The sequence below is a fragment of the Nicotiana tabacum genome, chromosome 6 (genome assembly GCF_000715075.1).
Source record: "Nicotiana tabacum cultivar K326 chromosome 6, ASM71507v2, whole genome shotgun sequence".
NCBI lineage: Eukaryota > Viridiplantae > Streptophyta > Magnoliopsida > Solanales > Solanaceae > Nicotiana > Nicotiana tabacum.
In genome coordinates this window covers 5,253,326-5,274,944 of record NC_134085.1, presented here as the reverse complement: position 1 = coordinate 5,274,944, position 21,619 = coordinate 5,253,326, and the positions used below count along the sequence as shown (strand labels likewise).

General features: G+C 37.2%; 2 protein-coding genes across 3 annotated transcripts; one reads left to right on the top strand and one right to left on the bottom strand.

The window, feature by feature from the left end:
* Window positions 1–4,373: 4,373 nt before the first annotated feature.
* LOC107832303 (transcription termination factor MTERF15, mitochondrial-like) lies at window positions 4,374–19,623 on the bottom strand. Of its 2 annotated transcripts, none has more exons than XM_016660117.2 (2): window positions 17,455–19,623; window positions 4,374–4,838 (listed from the first exon to the last, which is right to left on the bottom strand). In XM_016660117.2, exon 1 carries the CDS (start codon window positions 18,588–18,590, stop codon window positions 17,463–17,465), a length of 1,128 nt encoding a protein of 375 aa, XP_016515603.1. In that variant the 5' UTR covers window positions 18,591–19,623; the 3' UTR covers window positions 4,374–4,838; window positions 17,455–17,462. The 2 variants fall into 2 exon arrangements, with proteins under 2 accessions (XP_016515603.1, XP_075110615.1); XM_075254514.1 differs by having other exon boundaries at window positions 4,374–4,698.
* LOC142181667 (uncharacterized) lies at window positions 6,565–9,782 on the top strand. Its single transcript, XM_075255066.1, has 5 exons — window positions 6,565–7,157; window positions 7,332–8,201; window positions 8,429–8,689; window positions 8,877–9,438; window positions 9,675–9,782. The coding sequence occupies exons 1-5, from the start codon at window positions 6,565–6,567 to the stop codon at window positions 9,780–9,782; spliced, it is 2,394 nt and encodes a 797-aa protein (XP_075111167.1).
* Window positions 19,624–21,619: the final 1,996 nt, after the last annotated feature.

The following is a 21,619-nucleotide window of genomic DNA, read 5'->3' as shown; positions in this document are numbered from 1 at the left end:
AGGATTACAATGGAAAATATCAACATGTACGCACATTAATTTTTGGGAGAACTCATGGGTAAAGGGTGGGTTTACTATTCGTTCACTAATAAGAGGTTCATTACCTTGACACATCAAAAAATAAAAATTGATTCTATCTATAATTCTAATGGATGGAATTGGGACCATCTGCCTTTTGAACTTACAGATAGGGGTATTCATGGTTCGGTTTGGTCGGTTTTTGATTAAAACCAAAACCAAACCAATTTAATCGATTTTTAAAATTTTAAAAACCAAACCAAATTAAATACAAACCATCAGTTTGATTGTTGTTGGTTTGATTCGGTTTGGTTCGGTTTTTCGGTTCTTAGTAAGCTAATGATAAGTCGATAATAGTAAAACAACGCTAGACAACAATCTGAAAATAATTTGCTAAATTTATGGTTTTTTATATATTTCTTTTAGAACTGAAAGTTTATTTACCTGTTTATATGAAAAGAATGAACAAAAAACAAACTAAAAGTTTGCTTTCTCAAGCTTTAGCCATTGTTGTCTTGCAATTTGAATTTGTTTTCTTTACTCTTGTGGTGGTTTTTTTTAACTCTTCTATTAGGCAAAAGTATGTGCGGAGGGTTAGAGAACTAGAGTCTCTTAATGAAAAGAAAATTGGTCGACTCCTATTGTTTTGCGCTTAGGCAATCTTTTAAGATATAAAAGGATAAACCAAAATTCAAAATAACAATTAAAATGCATAAAATATTTAAAATTATTTACAAAAAGATATTATATTGTATATAAATAATTATTAAATTTTGTATACAAAAAGATATTATATTGTATATTATATTGGTTCGGTTTTCGGTTTGGATCGGTTTTCCGTCAAACCGTGAACACCCCTACTTACAGATGATATAAAAAATCTTATAAGGACTCCTTACATCTACGCTCACAATAAAAAACCTGATAGTATTTACTGGGCTTTAACAACAAATGAAAATTTTAAGGTTAAATCAATTTATAAAGCCTTGGAAAATCAATCCACTAACGACCACAATACAGTGTGTAAATTCATATGGATATGAAATCTATTTATACATCCCAAAATTAAATATTTCATTTGATTACTTAACCATAATAGACTGCCAACATTTCAATTTCTACAACAAATTAACATTATAACTAACGCATAATGTCCATATTGCCATGAAGCGGACGAATCCTTAAATCACCTATTTCTAACTTGTGTTAATGCAAAAACTTGTTGGAATGAACTGGGAATAGGAAGACATATAAATAGTTTACTTAACTTAACTACCCCATAGGAATGGCTACTCTCTTTAATTAACTACAAAGACCATAAATTACCATACAATATTAATCCACATACTTATTTGCCTATAAGATTGTGGAACATTTGGATCACCAGAAACAAAAATATACATAAAGGAATACATAAATCTGTTAGCATCAAATTTACTACACAACAAGCTATTGAATTTTGTTATCTCGCAGCTTCAAACCATAAGATACAACGACGTATCAAGGTTCCTTTTAAATGGATACCACGAAAACCTAACATATATAAACTAAATACGGATGCGGCGCACTCATCAACATCAAATACAAATGGTATCAGAGGAATAATTAGAGATCACAATGGGGACTGGATTATAGGTTTCTCAAGAAACATACCGCGTCAATCTACTATTGCGATAGAAATGTACGCATTGTTACAGGGGCTTACATTGGCAATACTACATAACCTATTGCCAATTCACGTGGAAATTGACGCTAAGGAGGTAATCACACTGCTACATGGTGACAATTTAATTTATGCTAATCTATTGAGCGATTGCAGGCAATTGTTGTGGAAGCTCCATAATTCAATAGTTAGCCATGCGTACAGAGAACAAAATAAATTAGCAGATCAACTAGCAAAATCAGGAAGCTTTTTGGAAGGGAACTATACAATGCAAGTTTTTGATCAGGCACCACTTTTTGTTAGAAAAATTTGGGAAGATGATAAGCAAGGTCTACCAACTACACGCTCACTACCACTGACTGCATGGACTTTGCCAGATCAGCGGCCTACAGTGCATGAAAGGAGCAACTACCACATAATCTCAAACTTCTTTTGCTGTTGTAGTGATAGATCCATTAGGGATACTACAAACAATATAACTATACTAGTAATTAGCTAGAAATTACAAAGAAAATAAAACGCCATAAATGAAAATTTTAAAAAAACAATAAAGAAAATAAAACGCTAGAATAATGAATGAATATGATTAGAACGAATTAAAAAAATGAGGAAAATAGCAGATATTATTACGAGTCTAAAAAGTTAAAAGAGAGAACGTGATAAATCCGAAAGTTCAACTAATAACAACCTCTTTTTTTTACCAAAGATAAATATTATATTAAGTAAACATATGCGTATAGAGATGTTGGTGCCCAGGTTATACGGCTATTTTTAGTTTAAACGATTGGGTGTGCAGCTATTTGGGTAATTTTGTTACACAAATAGCCAGTCAGATTCACTGTTTATTTTTCTAGCCAGTATTAATAGATAATAAATTAATTATACATAATTATGCACATTACACATGAATTATACATAGATTATACATCCGTTGGTATTTTTAATTTAAAAAAATTAGATGAGCGGCTATTTAATTTTTCTGGTGTACTATTCACAACTTGATTTTTTTTTTAATGAACTGTGATTGAAGTTTTTTTTTTTTTTGGCCATAGCAGAGAAATCCAGAAAGACGTATACTTGGAAGAGTAAAATATCAGGTCTCAGCTTAACATTGATGAGAATATACTATGAATCTTTAATTTCATTGGGAAATATTATCTATATTTACACATCAAACTTGCAAGTTCCAAAAGTATATCAAAATTTGACGAAATCACAACATGATGAGACTAAAGCTAGCTCATTTTTTTTAACTCACAACTACTCTTGACTGCGATAACAAGCTCAAAGTTATTATCAAATTCTAATTATGCACAATAATTAGGAACTTAGGAGTCTGTTAAAAAAAGATTTTATCTTATTTTATGCAACGGCAAGGACTCAGAAATATAAGGTGCTTCAAGGAACAGGTTGGTCTAGCTAAGAAGTCGAGTTACCCTTTATTTTTTGGGAAATTATCAGCTATGTCTATTTATAGGTAGCTCATTATAAAAATTGGCCAATTGATAAAATATTACTAATATTAGCCAAATTGGCCAATTAACTATTTGTAGCAAAAAAATATCAAATTTTTACTTTTTTTTGAGTGAATGCTATTAGAATAGATTGGGTATATCTTAAGGAGCTTGAATTTCAATTTTGGGATGATTTGGTGAAGTTTTGAGGTGGTTTGAATTGAAAATTCGAAGTAAAAACTGAATATGAAAAAAATAATATGTGTATCACACTGTTTATCATTTGTGTATCACATATGTATCATATTTGTATCGATTGTGTATCACATGTATATCCATGTATACCTGTGTGTGAGATACATGCGTCATACATGTTTGATACATGTGTCGCAGAAGAATTTTTTGAACTCGATTAATTACGAATTTTGATACAAAACCAGTCCAAATCACCTCCAATCTTCCTCAAATTTTATATATTGACGTATCTGTATATTTTCAATGAATTTCAACTATACCCATTAAAAAAAATTCCTTTTTCGTTTAGATTTTTGGAATATTGTATATTTTTTTTGTATTTTATCACCTTATTTGCTACCTCATCCATGAAATTTTCTTTCCGTCTTGCATCTTATGTTGCTAATCACGCTTAAAATATATGGAAGGTGATTTTTGCATGTGATTCTTTGAGAGAAAGAACCTTATTTATTTGGTTTTTCAATTTTTATATATGTTTGGCTAGTTTTGGTAAGTCTATGACTAATGGCTAGAGGTTGGTAAGTTGAAACTTATTTGGGATATTTATGTAAGTTTCCCTTATTTTTTTTCCTCAAAAAAATAGAATAAAGAATGAGTAAAAGCCTATGTCATAATATTTGTGTGATTGTAAGAGTTTTGAAATTTTAAATTTTAAACCTGGATTATATTTCATATATAACAACAATTACGCCTCAATCCCAAACAAGTTGAAGTTGACAACATGAATCCTCATCGAATAATGCGAGTACTTCAATTTATCAAACATGCAAGTCCGTGGTTACTCATATTCTTTGAGGAATGATTTCTTACCACTAGCTCAATCTGTCGACTACAACAACTCAATGGAGTCCCACAAGTGGGGTCCGGGGAGGGTAGTGTGTACACCGACCTTACCCCTACACCGGAAAGATAGAAAGGTTGTTTCCGATAGACCCTCGGCTCACGAAAGATGGAAAAAAAATAGTAGAAACAAACAAAGTATGCGACGATGAGTGTTGTTGATCTAAACATGATGACAAAGGAAAATGTAAGACAATGAAGCATATGACATCAGTTATGCCTCAATCCCAAATAAGTTGAAGCCGACAACATGAATCCTCATTAAATAATGTGAGTACTTCAATTTATCAAACAAGCAAGTCTGTGGTTACTCATATTCTTGAGGAATGATTTCTTACCACTAGATCAATCTGGCGACTACAACAAGTATATTTTGGGGTCCCACAAGGAGTCCGGGGAGGGTAGTGCGTCCACAGACCTTACCTCTACCTTGAGAAGATAGAGAGATTGTTTCCGATAGACCCTCGGCTAACAAGAGATGAAAAGAATCAGTAGAAACAAACAATATCTACAACAAATGCCGGAGAGATAATAACAACAATCTAAGAGTCAGACAAATAGATGGAAGGAAGCATAGACTTTTGCTAGGCACTCCATTTCACAGTACCCTGTCACAGAAACAGAGTTGGTATTTTCAGCCAAAAACAAGAAGCTATCTCGATTGAGAAATTGATTCACAGAATAGGTAAATAAACAAAGGAAAGAAATAAGACTTCCACTATTTTCTCCACATTTACTACAAAGCATCATTGGACAACAAAATCCGAATACCTTCCATTTCCAGTATAACTGATCAATGGAGGCAGTCAACAAGGAGAGGAAAATATTCTAGACAGGATTAAGAAACATCAAGGAAAATTCAAAATAAATAAGTAAATAAGCGGTCAGCAATCAGATGTCAACTAGCAGTAATACTCCAGAGAGGATTAAGTAAACAATATCAAAAAAATAACCTCATAAACAACGAATCTGCAATATGCATATTACCATAAAGAATCTTCCTGATCGCTTCTATCTTTGATGTATACATCAAGCACCTCAGAATCATGAAATCATTCCTAAAAGACCGTAGATACTTCTATAAGAACTTTGATTCAGAACATGTCATGATGGTGTAAAGCCTTGGCCGATACAAGCAGCGACATGGGTGTAGTAGACTCTCTCTCCCTTTCTAGACTCATTCTTGTTGGATAACATTAACCATAGTAGCTTTGGTCACTGAATCCCATGTATTGTCCACACCACCATGTTATTAAAGAGAGCTATGATATTGACACCAGTGAATAATGATCTACTGAATAATTTGAGCGAAAAGTTTCTTGTATCGTTTATCTCAAGGAACATATATTTTTCTCGGGCCCTACTTAAAAAGGCAATATCCTATGATCTCTTTTGAAATTGTCAACCAAAGGTTACAGCAACATGTAGTACCGTCATATTTGTAAATGTGCCAAACAACAAACAATAGCTTCTTAATATTCCACACTTGATCACTTGATCACACTGAGAGAATATACTCTCCCATAGACAATGAAGATACCGAAAAATAATCTCCAACTCCCCTAGGCAATGAAGATACTAACACACTTGATCACAATGAAAGAATAAAAAGAATTAGCAAGCAAGAAGATTTTTTAAGAAGCAAGAAGATATATTCTCCAGATAGGGGATTGGCATTGATGAAATGACTTTACAGATACAAGAGTTAATTTCTCCCCGAAATTTCTTCTCCATTTACCAAAAAAGCTAGTTATTTGACAAATGTGTGTTGTCCCTTCTGCATATTTTATCTATTGTGTAGAAACAGATGAACATAAATTTCTAAGCTAATACATAAAAGAATTAGCTGGTGTAGATCTGTTCAGGAGTGATCTCTGCTGTTTTGTCCTTATTGGTGACTTCCTTCCGCCTTGGTAAGAAAAACAGCAAAGAAGTGTAGGACTGTGCAGTTGAAAGTAGTACAGCTAGATAGTCAAGTTTGTAGCTGAATTGAATCTACTGTCAGGATGATACGAATATTAATGGCTAAGGGTGGAACCATTTGAATTTTAGTTGAGCTAAAGTGGCGGGAAAAGTAGTTAGCAGTTTTATTTCAAATTCTGTAATTCCTTTTGCTGTATTCAAATTCCAGCACTTATAAATAGTGCACAGCGTTTGTAATTCACACAATTATTATGTTATAAGAAAATCCGAGTTCTTCTCACTCTCCTCTCTCTATCTCTGTTTTATTCTCTTCTCCTGAACCTCTTTTCTCTTCTTTTTGTTACTGTTTCATTGGTTTATCAGCTGATACTCTACAATTGAGTATCAATTGGTATCATAGTTTGGTAGACGATGGGCCCACGACGAGCTGTTGACGTTGTGACGGGTAATCAACCCATGGATTTGCAGGAGCAGTACGAGGATCTAACAGCTCAACAGCTAGATCTGCGAGCAGAATTAGTACAAAAACAGCAAGAATTAAGAGATGATTTGGACAAACACCATGGTGAATTTCTGCACATGGTGAGTGCTCTCAAATATTCCTTTGATGGCCGGCAATTGAATCAACAATCAAAGGATAGTGCATCTACATCAGCTGCTAAGGACAAAATGCTCCAGTCAAGTCAGGGTATTCTAGGTCCAAATTCTTACTGTGTTAATGCTAATCGAAATCATAACCTGGTTTTCCCTCGCTTCAATGGAGAGAATTTGAAGACGTGGTTGTATAGGATCGGTCAGTACTTTGCTGAGGATGAAACTCCTCTCAATCAGAGAGTGAGATTAGTTGCTATGAACTTGGATGATGATGCCCTAGTTTGGCATCAGTCCTATCTGAAATGTAGAAATTTACCTACACTACCTGCTTGGGATGAATATATCTCAGAATTAATTGAAACATTTGGTGAAGAATTTGCTGATCCTATGCTAGAACTCAAGCAATTAAGGCAAATTGGTACTGTGAAGGAATTCTAGTTTGCATTTGATAGGTTGCTAGCACAGTGTAGTTTAACTGTTGAACAAGCCATTTCCTATTTCCTGGGAGGTTTGAAGGAAGAGTTGGTCCACTCTATTAAGATGCATGAACCTAAATCACTGTCCAAAACTTAAAGGTGAGCTAGGTTAGCAGAAGCAACATTAGCCGCTAATGCTAGAGCCTTAAAGCAGGCCTCATCTGGGGGATACTGTTCAGCTAGGAAGCCTGTGTATGACAGTCCAGGTCTCAAGAGTCACCAATATCACCAACCTACACATCCACCTAGACTGACTTCACCTGCTAATTCTACCTCTATTGTTCCTAAAACAAGGAGAACTATCTCTCCTGCTGAGATGCAACGTAGGAGAGCTCAAGGTCTTTGTTACTTCTGTGATGATAAGTTTTCTCGTGGGCATAAGTGCACCCTTCCAAAGCAAATGTTTGTGTTAGAATTGGAGGTTCCTGAGAGTGAACTTACTGATAGTGGTAATAACAACAGTGAGACTGATTCACCAAGTGAGGAGTGGTCATCTCATGGAAGTGAGCAGCCTTTCATCTCCTTGTGTGCTATAACAGTAATTCAAGGTGCTCAAACCATCCATGTTACTGGTTATAGTGACAAGAGGCCTACCCAAATTTTATTGGATGGAGGTAGCACACATAACTTCATTGGCTCTGAATCAGCCAAGAGGTTGGGATGCACTGTGATTCCAACTAAGGTGGGATACGTCAGCTTAGGTAACAACACAATGGAAGCCACTTCTGGTGTAGTTGGGAATTTCCAATGGATGTTAGAAGGTACAGCCTGTGAATCTGACTTGATTGTATTTCTAGTTGGGAAGTATGATTTAGTCCTGGGTGCCTTATGGATGAGAACTCTAGGTCCAGTGACTATGGATTATTCTGCCCTTACCATGACCTATAACTATTTGGGTAAACAGCATATCTTGAAGGATGTTCCTGATGCTTGCAGACTATCAAGCCCAAAGGCTGTTTCAAGTCTAATAGGGAAGAGGTGGAACTCCTCATGCTGCATGTCATGGTCGACCAACCACAACCTATTAAGTTGAATGCACTCTACCTTTCCAAAGATGAGGCAGTACCATAGCCTCTTCATGATCTTCGCAGCACTTACATGGCAGTATTTTCTGAACCAACTACCCTGCCTCCTCAATGAGGTGTCTTCGATCACAGGGTTCCATTGCAATCTGGGTCTAAACCAGTCAACATTCGACCTTATAGGTATTCTTCTATGAACAAGGACATTATTGAGAAGTTAGTGAAAGAAATGTTGCAGCATGGGGTGATCCAATACAGTAACAATCCATTCTCATCACTTGTGGTAGTGGTGGGAAAAAAGAATGGTACATGGCGATTGTGTGTGGACTATAGAGAACTAAACCAACGCACAGTCAAGGACAAGTTTCATATCCCCATTATAGATAACTTACTTAATGAACTAACTGGTGCCACCATCTTTTCTAAAATTGACCTTAGGTCTGGGTATCACCAGATCAGAATGGTGCATGAGGATGTTCCTAAGACTGCCTTCACGACTCACATGGGCCACTATGAATATTTGGTCATGCCATTTGGCACCCTCTACATTTCAGTGTTTGATGAACCACTTGTTATATCCTTTCCTGAGAAGATTTGTGTTGGTCTTTTTTGATGACATCTTGGTCTACAGCTTGACTTTAGTAGACCATGTTGAGCCTTTACAACAGGTATTTGAGGTTATGGTGCAACACAGGTTATTGGTTAAGAGGTCCAAGTGTGTGTTTGGTGCTCCTAATATTGAATACTTGGGGCATTTTATTTCTGCTCAAGGTGTGTCCACTGATCCAAAAAAGATAGCTGCAGTGCAGCAGTGGCCTACCCCAACTACTGTCAAACAATTGAGAGGCTTCTTGGGATTAGCTGGCTATGCTGGCTATTACAGGAAGTTTATCAAGGGCTATAGACTTATTAGCAGACCCTTGACTGAGTTGCTAAGGAAAGATAACTTCCATTGGACTGTCTCTGCTGATCAAACATTTGCTGAGCTCAAGAAAGCCCTCACTTCTGCCCCAGTATTGGCCTTGCCAAACTATTCTTTGCCTTTTATAGTCAAAACTGATGCAAGTGGTGCTAGTATTGGTGTTGTCTTAATGCAATCTGATCACCCTATAGCTTTCATTAGCAAAGGCCTTGCACCTAGACATGTTGCTCTTTCTGTCTATGAAAGAGAACTCTTAGCTTTGGCGTTTGCTGTCACCAAGTGGTCTCACTACTTGCTAAGTTAGCATTTTATTGTGAGAATTGATCAAAAGGCCCTAAAGTACCTCTTAGAGCAGAAACTTCACACTTACTCTCAGATCAGGTGGTTGGCCAAACTTCTTTCCTTTGACTTTGAAGTTCAGTACAAAAGGGGAAAAGAAAACATAGCTGCTGATTGATTATCTAGAGTTCAAGGTGCTGAACTCATGTCCTTATGAGTTCTGTGCAGGCTGATCTTTGGAAGGAAATTCAGGATAGCCGGTATGCAGATCCTGAGCTTGCTAACCTCATTGCTTCTCTCCAACACACTCCTGGATTGGCAATGATGCTGCTCTGAGAACTAAGATTCTCACACTTTGGCATTCTTCTCTTGCTAGGGGGCATCCTGGCATTGATGTTACTACAAGGAAGCTTCTCTCTAATTTCTATTGGAAGGGTATTCGAAATGACTGATGTTTAGCTTAAAGTATAGATATTTATATGTATATCGCCTCATATTTTACTTTTGTTTCGTGGATTTAGGATGTAAAATGTGTTGAGTTATATTAATTTGAGGTGCTTTTATGTGTAGGAATGATCTGGAAGCAATCAATTGGGGGCTGAACTGGTAATTGAAGCTTACTGTCTCTGGCATCACAGGTAGCGCCAGGCGCTGGCTGTGGCGCTAGAAATTCCCCTTTTTTTGTTTTTTTGTCCGTTTTAGCTCTAATCTCGCACCTTTTGCCCTCAATTGCTCTCGGATCATTCCTACACATAAAAACACCTCAAATTAATATAAATCAACACATTTTACATCCTAAATCCACGAAACAAAAGTAAAACATGAGGCGATATACATATAAATATATATACTTTAAGCCAAACATCAAAGAGCTAATTAGAACGCAAGTCCTCGAGCAATGAGACTATCAAATATACCCTCAACTACCTACAAATCTCAACTATAGAGGAGCACTTCAACTTTTAACCATACACTCTCCCCTTGACCATGAGCAATACCGGCAATCAAGCACGAACATACAAAATTTCACATTCTTCCCGTTTAAGCATGCTCAAGTATAACATTTCAATTCCATCCATTCCAACAACCTATTTCTAACCACTCAACCTCAAAAGCCGACTTGTAACTACTAAGAACCCTCAACTCGAGTACTCACCCAACAAGAAAGTTTACAACATTACCAATCATTCATGAGATCATGTGCCCTCACCAACAAACAAAAGAGTGAATATAGACTAGTCCACACATTCAAATATGCTTTTGAATATAAATTAAGGACATAACACAATTGAACAAAATTCGCTCACTCTCACAAAGAATTCATATGCATCCCGTGGTCGTACCATAAGCTTGCCCGTAGTGTACATCTCTACTAATCTAAGCTAGCCAAATCTAGGATCAATTAGGACTTTAAGGTTGTAATGTAGGCTAAGGGAGGGGTGTGATACATTTAGGAATAGTGACTAACCCTCCTAAGCACTTTAATACACTACACTCACAATTCGAGAACATATTCTTCTCAACCAATTCACTTGCCACAAACCATATGGAACATAACCCTTACTTTCATTAAGCATTGCTATACTCTCACTAGCACAAATTAATAAGAATTGGAGGTGTGTATTTTTCTACATACTTTGACTATCACTTGTTTTTCTCTTTTCTTGCAATTTTGCTTTTTCTTTCTCTTTTTTTTTTCTTTTCTTCACACACTCCATACATTAAAGTTCATCAGCTAGTGACTTTTGATTTCAACTTTAGTGCACCGACGGGCCCTTCCATGGTTCCACTCAAGAGCTACTCCCCAAATCTCTCACTTTACTTCTTTTATTCACTAAGTGCCTTAAGAGGTAAAGGTTCAACAATCTCAATTAAGAACAAAATAGGGGTATGGCTTGTAATATGTGTGCCAAAAGAAAAGTCTATAGGCTCAAAGGGGTTAGCAACGGAAAATTTTATTTTTGTGTGACAAGCACATCTATGATCAAACAAGGAACGCCTATGTCATCTCCTAGATTAGCACAACTTACAATTTCGCTTCGATTAACACACGAGGCAAGTTCTAGACTGCACAGGATAACACAGAAAATCACAAATCCTCACACACACATTGCACATGACTCAATCACGACGGTTTTATTCAACTCTCAAGTCAAGCAAGCACACATAATTGAGAAAAATTAAGCAATATTGCACTATGTGGCATACAAGTCGAACAACTGAGAAAAAGCGTCACAAAATAGGCTATTTACTTTACTTAGACGTTAGAATTCAAACCAAATACACGGGAAGATAGAATGCATGTCATAGCCTAATGTGCCAGCATCAACAATGTCAATAAGTATTCCAGAGCAACTCAGCTTCTTCCTAAACTACTCCTAAAAAAAAATTAAGTACCCGGTTCGAGCTACACCCTTGGAAAAGAATCGGCGCCCAAAGAAAAACCAAGGGATACTACCTAACTATCCTTAAAAAAATATCTTTCTGGTGTTTTTAATCGGACTTTATCCCTCGAGAAAACTGTCCAAAAGATCCATCATCGGGAAAAGTTCAAGCTTTTTCTATTTTTATATTTTCTAAAGCAAACTAAAACTAGACTAAGTAAAACTAATAAAAGAAACATATTAAACTAATGAAAGAAACAAATTGATACAAGATATACCAATACATCACAAGTAGTATTCCTCCCACCCAACACTTAGTCTATGCATAGTCCTCGATTCATATAAAAATGTAAAACAAAGTAGGGTGAAAAGAAAAACTTCCTGTCAGTTGGAGTCCTCCTCCTCAGCGTGCCATCTATCAGCAGTTCCGGCCACATCATCATCAGGTCCTAGAGGTACCAAAGCCAGGGCCCCGTAACATAATTACCAACTTCGTCCTCCGTGTTTGAGCCCTTGATAGTGTTTGCGTCCTCCGACGAGTGAACGAGGCTGCCAGGTGCAATCCCCAACATCTCCTTGGACGAGCTCGACAAGTCATTGCGTAAATGCATACGCTCCTCATCTGAAATACGAGCCCTGCTCATGAGTAAATTCAAAGAGTTATAGAGGTACCTGTTGACATTCTCGTCTCGTTCGTTCCTTGCTGCCTGAGTGAGCTTCGACGACGTCTCCAACAATGATGTGATGTCCAATAACCCTGTAGGAGCCTCCACCACTTCATCATATCCTGGATACTCTGGCGCCTCCCGGGAGAGCATATATTGTGTGAGTAAGTTGCCGAAGAAGAACCTCTTAATCTGCCACCCAAATCTCGTGCGGGCCATCTCATCGAGCATAATCTCACCCACATTAATGGGTCTGGCAGTCATCAAAAAGAATATGACACATTATAGCTCGAGTGCAGTCACTATTGTGCTCCATTGGCATGAGTCTGACTTGCACAAAATTCTGCCACACCTTGGCAGTCTTGTTGAAATCAGAGCGAACCATCGAAAGGTGAATATCGCCTTGCTTCCTAGTCCACTTATCATTTGAATCCACGCTACAAAGAGTGTGACATATCAATGTGTATTTTGGGCTTCTATTTGAATCGACGCCACAAAAAGTGTGACATATCAATGTGTATTTTGGGCTTTTGACAAATTTCTAGAGCCTCCTCGGGTCAGCATTCTCAACCCCTAAAAACTCACATAAGGCCTGCCTATCTAATGGCATGTTCTCCCCACGTACATGTGACATAAAAAAATTGTAATTCCAGTTGGCGTACAATTCCCGAACCATGCTCAAATTTGTATGTCCGGGGTATTCTATGAGTTTGTCCATGTTTAATGCGAGCAATTTGAGGTGTTTTTATGTATAAGAATGATCTGGGAGCAATTGGGGGCGAAAGGTTCGAGATTAGAGCCAAAACGGGCGAAAAAAAGGAAAAGTGACATTTTTAGCACCACATACAGCGCCCCATGCTACATGTGGCGCCAGAGGCAGTGTGGGCTGGGCGCTGGTGACGGAATTTTTGTCCAACTTTGCTCGGTACAAGATTATTTCGGCCCTAGACCTACCCAACAAGTATAAAAGCAAGACTAAACTTATTTTTAGGGGAGGCCACTTTGAAGAGGATTTACACACGGGAAACATTCGGGAGCAAGAATATCTCAGATTTCTTCCTCTTTTCTTAGTACTTTCAATTATCCAACACTTATGAATTTGTTTGATACTATCATGAGTGGCTAAAAACCCATAGTTCTGGGGTTGTGATTTAGCCATGAATATTGTTGTTCAACGTTGACTTAACCTTGATTTCAATTCACTAATATATGGTTGTTTCTTCAATTCTATGATTAATTGCTTAATTGTCTGGCCAGCAGTTAGGTTCTATTTACTATCTATGCTATGCTTGGGAAAGCCATGTTTAGATTAGAGAAGAATTCAAGAGAGCACGATCTTAACTCTTAGGGGGTAGATTTGTGGTTAGGATAGGAATATACCTAGTCACCGTGCTTAATTAAATATCGTAATCTTAATGCGTTCTTAATAGATTGACTCCATAGGAATATAGGTGTTAATCTATTTTGAATAGGCGAGTAGTACTTCGGGAGAAGGCTATGAGAGCAATTACCGATTAATTAGCAACAATGAGTGAATTGTATGAAAGGGAGAGTGAACTAGAACTCAATAGGATTGGTGAATCGATCACAACCCTGGAATATTTGTCTCTATTGAATACATAACAATCATTTTACTGCTTGATAATTTAGTTACTACTTAGAATTATAGTTTAGTATAATCACATTCTTGAACTCGAATTTGGCTTGACTGAATAACAATCTTGGTGAATTTAGTGGGTAGTTGATACAAGTCTCCGTGGGTTCGACACTCGACTTATCATTTTATTATTTATTTATTCATTTATTTTTATTTTTTATGGGCAGTATGTCTCCGAGATGGGGATAAATGTCAAAGCTTTGGAACGAAACTTCCCAGATGTCCTTGGCCGGTTGCGCGCATTAAACATGGACAAACTCATAGGATGCCCCGGGCATACAAATTTGAGCATGGTTCGGGAATTGTACGCCAACTGGAATTATAAATTGTCTATGTCACATGTACGTGGGAAGGACATGCCATTGGATAGGCGGGCCTTATGTGAGTTTTAGGGGTTGAGAATGCTGACCCGAGGAGGCTCCAGAACTTTGTCAGAACAAAATACATATTGATATGTCACTCTCCGTGGCGTGGATTCAAATGCTAAGTGGACCAAGAAGCAAGGCGATATTCACCTTTCGATGGTTCGCTCTGATTTTAACAAGACTGCCAAGGTGTGGCAGAATTTTGTGCAAGCCAAACTCATGCCAGTGGAGCACGAGATTTGGGTGGCAGATTAAGAGGTTCTTCTTCGGCAAATTACTCACACAATATATGCTCTCCCAGGAGGCGCCAGGGTATCCAGGATGATAAAGTGGTGGAGGCTCCTACAGGGTTATTGGACATCACATCATTGTTGGAGACGTCATCGAAGCTCACTCAAGCAGCAAGGAACGAACGAGACAAGAACTTAAACAGGTACCTCTATAACTCTTTGAATTTACTCATGAGCAAGGCTGGTATTTCAGACGAGGAGCGTATGAATTTACGCAATGACTTGTCGAGCTCATCCAAGGAGATGTTGGGGATTGCACCTGGCAACCCCGTTCACTCGTCGGAGGACGCAAACACTATCAAGGGCTCAGACACGGAGGACGAGGTTGGTAATGATGTTACGGGGCCCCTGGTTTTGGTGCCTCTAGGACCTGATGATGATGTGGACGGAGTTGCTGATGGATGGCACGCTGAAGAGGAGGACTCCGACTGACAGGGAGTTTTTCTTTTCACCCTACTCTGTTTTACATTTTTATATGCATCGAAGACTATGCATAGACTAAGTGTGGGGTGGGAGGAATACTACTTGTGATGTAGTTTGTATATCTTGTATCAATTTGTTTCTTTCATTAGTTTTAATATGTTTATTTTATTAGTTTTACTTAGTCAGTTTTAGTTTAGTTTGTTTTAGAAAAGAAAAAAATAACAACAACAACCCAGTAAAATCCCACAAATGGGGTCAAAAGAAAAAAATATAAAAATACAAAAAAATAGAAAAAGCTTGGACTTTTCCCGATGATGGATCTTTTGGACAACTTTCTTGAGGGATAAAGTCCGATTAAAAACACCAATGACATTGTGAATTTCATTCACAAGTGTACTATCTTTCAGAGAAACAAGTACGATATTGTTGCTTCTCCTGGCCTTTTGCAGCCTCTACCTATCCCTGCTCTTCCTTGGACTTACATTAATATGGACTTCATTGAGGGCTTACCTAAGTCTAAAGGGAAGTCACTCAGTTGGGTAATCATTGATCGGCTAACCAAACATGCTCACTTCCTTGCCTTATCTCACCCCTACACAGCCCAATCTTAAGTCCCTAATTTCTTAGATAACATTTTCAAGCTTCATGGTTATGGTTTCCCAGCTACAATCACAAGTGATTGGGACCCCATCTTTATCAGCACCTTCTAGAAGGAATTCCTTACTGCTCAGGGTGTTACTTTACAAACTTCCAGTACTTATCACCCACAAACAGATGATCAGAGGTGCTTAATCGTTGCTTAGAGACATACCTACGCTGCTTCTGCACAGATTCTCCTGCAGACTGGTCACTCTGCCATTCAAACCTCCCCTTTTGAACTCTTATATGGGTACCCTCCTCCTCTTCATCTTCCATATTTACAAGGTGATTCTGCTTCTACTTCTATTGAAGAGGTTGCACTGCTTCGCGAATTCAAACTTCAGCTAGCCAAATTCCACCTTACTCGAGACCAACAAAGAATGCAAGCCCATGCTAATGCCCATAGGTCTGATAAACAGTTCAAAGTGGGGGATTGGGTCTTCATCAAACTCCAACCTTATAGACAGTCCACACTCTCTCCCTTCCCTTATCACAAGCTCACTTTGAGATACTTTAGTCCCTACCCTATTGTTGAAAAGATAGGTGCAGTAGCCTATAAACTCCTCCTTCCTCCTGAGATCTTATTGCATCCTACATTTCATGTGTGTCAACTGAAATTTTGTTATCAAATTCCTTCCACCATTATTCACCCTCCTGTTGTTAATCTAGCCAGCCAATATTGCCCCTCTCCCGAAGCTGTTCTTGATCGCAGATTAGTTAAACGAGGTAATAGGGTTGTAGCTTAGTGCTTGATTAAATGGACAGGCTTAGATTCTTCTTATGCAACCTGGGAGTTGGCCTCTGCTTTGAAAGCTCGATTTCCTTCCTTCACCCTTGAGGACAAGGGTGTTGTTCATCCGGGGGTATTGATACGAATATTAGTGGCTAAGGGTGGAACCATTTGAATTTTAGTTGATCTAAAGTGGCGGGAAAAATAGTTAGCAGTTTTATTTCAAATTCTGTAATTCCTTTTGTTGTATTTCAAATTCCAACACTTATAAATAGAGCATAGCATTTGTAATTCACACAATTATCATGTTATAAGAAAATCTGAGTTCTTCTCACTCTCCTTTCTCTCTATCTCTATTTCATTCTCTTCTCTTGTACCTCTTTTCTCTTCTTTTTGTTACTGTTTCATTGGTTTATCAACTGATACTCTACAATTGAGTATCACCGGATGATTGTGACCACCAAGTATCTGAAGACGAAAATCATTCAGACAAACTGGAGTAAGAATTTGTTTTAAGAATACTTTATCTGTGCTGGATAGTGTTGATTGTCACTTGACCTTTGCTTACTATACCTACAGAGTAACCAAAGCTGAGACAAGATACTACCTCTAGGATCTAGAAGAACTTCACTAGGTCCAATAGCCCTTTAGGAGGAATACTATCATGAACAATACATGACAAACCGAAGAACCAAAAACCTAATCTACAAGCATTCAAGAAAAAAACAAAAACAACTATGGAGAAACGTAATGATTTAGCCTCTTTGATAGCAATGAGATATAAGCCAACAATAACTTTGAGCTAAAAAAAAAACAGACTAGAAACAACATATCAGTAAATTTGGTAAAACTCACAAAATGCTCTATTGGCTTCTACTTTTGATGTATATATCATACACCTCGGGCATCTCATCCTTGAAAGGCAGCACATATCTTTTTAAGAACTTTGACTCGGAACATATCACAGCGGTATAAAGGTTCAGACTACAATTTTTCGGCTCCTTTTGGCTGAGTAGCTTCAAAACATTATGTCTAGGCAGAACCCTTTTCTCCAAGCTACATGTCAAAAACGTGGGATGAGAAGCCAGGTAATGAGACTCATATCCAATTTCCTTCATTAAAAAATTCAATGCATTTCTGATCTTAGCTTCGGATTTTGTCAAACATTGAGGACATGTTTGGACCAATGTAAAAATATCCGAGTCAGACCACCCGAAGCTCCTGAAGATTTCTAATCTCTTTTTCACCGTCGATTCGTCAAGCCATGCAAGTGCATAAACCCCATGTATGAACATGTTGCAATCGCGAGAAAGAAAGAAAGTTTTTTCTACTCGATCCACTAAGTCTTTGAGGCGCTCTGCCTTTTGAGTCAAAATTCTAGGATTCCAAAGCATAAGCTTCTCTATATCAACAATTGAAAATCCAAGATTTTGCAGCAATGATATATTGGGTGGCATTACTTCATGAAATGCATAACTAAAAAATACATTAGGATGTCTCTTAATGATATTAGCAACAAAATCATCATTAAATAATAGGGTGTGAAGATAATCAACATTTTGTCTGATAGCACACCCTACCCTAGTGCTGAAATAACATCCACTGTTTGTGATGATTTTGGCAAGGTCATCCGACCCACATAACCCAACTTCTTTAAGAGCTTCAATTTTGGGCTTAAGGTATTTATCTACATCGCAAAGCAGTAATGTGGGGACTGAAGAAACAGCTTTTTTGATATGGGTCTTGTCTAAACCGATTTGTTCCAAGAAATTGAGCACAGAATTAGGGTTGTAATATCTGGGTCTCAAGCGACTTACCTTGCCACTTGTAGAAAGGGCTTCTTGTAGGGAGAAGCCAAGTGATTTCACCAGCGTTTCTACTAAGAAATTGGTGTCGGAAGTTGCGGCAGCAGCTGTTGAGTAAAAGACATGAAATCTGAAGGGATAAACGTGAAGGAGATGCTTAACGCCATTGTTGAGAAACCCAGACATCCCAACAACCAAAGTTTAGAGTTGATAAATACAGAATCCTCTATTAGCTATGATTTGATTTGGATAAGATTTGCATTAGGATCTTTTTAATTCTCATGTCTTCCATTTCAATTCTCATTCTCATGCCAAAATTGCTCAAGCGCTAAATATTCTTCAAATGCTCCCAACATTTGGCTTATTTCTGCTACGTTGACTTAGCGTCAAACTTAATTTATTTTACGCAGAAGGGCTAAAAATATATTCTAAATGTTTTACTGTCCACCTATTGATCCAAAACTATCCGTAACATTATCTTTAGTTCTAAAACTACCCGCAATTAACGGAATCATCTGTGGTCCCATCTTTTAATGTGCTATCACGATGTGATTGGGACACGTGATCAATTGGTCCATACCAATTACACCCCGCCCCATTTTTCACCTGTACCATTGTTTGACCCGCTTTATTATCTAATAATTATTATTTTTTGCTTTTTTCCTCTCTTTCTTCCTCATTGACTAGACGGGATTACACAAAAATCACAAACCAAAAATCTCGCCAGAAACCACACGTAAATTGACTCCTTGAACCCCAACTCAAAAAATTATCGATTGGTGGTGCAGAAAGTTGATTTTCAGATCTGATTTTGAAGAAAGTCGAGGCGTTTGGCCTTGGTGGTGGTGCATTTTTTTAGTAGTGTGGTGGGTGTTTTGCTGGAGGAAACTGACTAGCTTTCGTGATGGTTATGGAGTTGCTTTAATGGTTGTTTTTGAGGGTTTTAGAAGACTGAGATCTTAAGGAAAATGGGTGGCTTAGATGGCCTAAACGAGATGGTGTTTTGGAGTTGCTGCACAGTGGCGTCCAACTGCATTTTTAGGGCTCCTCCAGAATTTTTTCTGTGATTTCGCGGTTGTTATTAGGTAAAAAAGGTTTGTTTTTAGGGCTAATTTTTGAGTAGGAGGAAAGGGTAGGGTGATGGCTTTAGGATAGGAAGAATTCCAGCGGGGTGGTGGTGGGTGGTAGTTTGTGAAGTGAAAAATGAGAGGAGTGAATTGAAAATAATAAAGAAGGAGAGTGGATTGACCTTTTTTTTATTTTCTTTCAAAGCTGGAAGAAGAAGTTGGGGGGGGGGGGGTGGGTGATAAGGAAGAAAAAGAAAAAAGAAATTGAGCAGGTCAAACAAATGGGGCGGAAAAAAAAATAAAGCGGGTTTACGATACCCATATTGATGAAGTGAAATTAAGAGCGACATGGCCTAATAAAATGCTGCCAACACATTAAAATTCGGCCCCACATCTGATGTCGTTAAATCGAGGGTATTTTTAGCAATAGAAATAACGGTGGGGATATTTTTGGACCAATAGGTGAACGGAACGCGCGATAGTAAACCATTTAAAATACGATAGGGGTACTTTTAGCCCTTTTCCGTTTATTTTATTTAAATTCCATGCTGGTCTAATCCAATTAAATAAATAGAAAAGGATCAAAATTGTCCCTGAACTATTGGTCAGAGCTAAATATACTCTCTATCCATCTATTAATTTTAAAAATACACCTTAAAAATATCCGATTTTCTAACTTATATTTGATGCAAGCACTAATTCGTTTGCCCGAAATTAATAGAATAATATTGGTCAGTGACTGACCTCATTAGTTATTGGAAATCCGATCCTTCACAAGAAATAAGAAACAAATTATGCATATTCATTACTCCTAATTGTCAATATTTATTTCTTGTGGATAATCTCAATTTGATGCCAACATTTTTCCTACAATGCTAGCTTTCATCGCTTTGTTCTTTCATGAAAATTGAAACTACCAAAACCTTATTTTATTTCTAATTAGAAGACCTATGAAAGAATCATGACATTAAGCATACTTCTATTTATTATGATATTTAGTTGCTTCCGTTTATAACATATTGTAATTCTATGATTTCTCCGTATGTATATAGATCTACCTATATATTCACAATATTTTGTTATATTGTTGGTAAAGGATTACAAACAAAATGAAGAAAAAAAATTAGTTTCTTTCTTCGTGATTCTTATATATTGGGGAAAAAAAAAACTAAGGTAGATTTGTTTAAGGTGAAAAAGGGTTTATGGTGGTTTGGGAATTTTTTCAGGTGGGTAAAATTATTGGGCCATTTTGAATCGATAGGTGAACGGAAGGTATATTTAGCCCCGATCAATAGTTCAGGGACAATTTTGGACTTTTTTTATTTATTTAATTGGACTGCACCAGTAATAAAATGACATGTGAAATTTAAATAAAAGTTTTTTGAATTCAGATTGATTGTTAGTCCGGGAAGAAATGAACGGAGGTGGACAGAGGATATGTTTAGCCCTTGGCCAATAGTTCAGGGGCAGTTTTGGCCCTTTCCGTTTAATTTACAGACAGTTACCGTTAGAATCAACGTCTCACGCCCAATCAGAATCACAATGCACAGAAGTCGAACCATGAAATGGAAAGAACAGACCATGAGTAGGAGTGGCTTTAAGATATCTCCAATTCTGCTTTACAGCAGCCCATGATGAATAGTAGGGTAATGCATATATTGGCTAACTTTATTAACTGAGTAAGCGGTCGTTTGGCATGAGTTATTAAAAAAAATAATGCAAGCATTAACTCTATGCATTACTAATACCTTGTTTGGTATATTTTTTCAACCTGTGTATAACTAATACTTGTATTAATTTTACATCATATTTGGTATTATCCTATGTATAAGTAATGCATAGAAAACCATGGCATTAGTAATACCAAGGCCATTAATGCATGCATTAGTATGGTTAAAGACAAAATTATCCTTAAAGTCCTTTAAAGCTAAAAAATATGGAGGGCATTTTTGTAAACAATTATTTTTATTAAAAATTATGCAATGCATTATAATTTTAATTCACCACACCAAACAGTAGATAAGAAATAATATCTACATAACTAATGCATGCTTGCATTACTAATACACTGTATTCCGCACTATTCTTTTACACCCTACCAAACGACCCCTAAGAGATATCGGGTAAAGGCAAGGTATTGCAACCCAC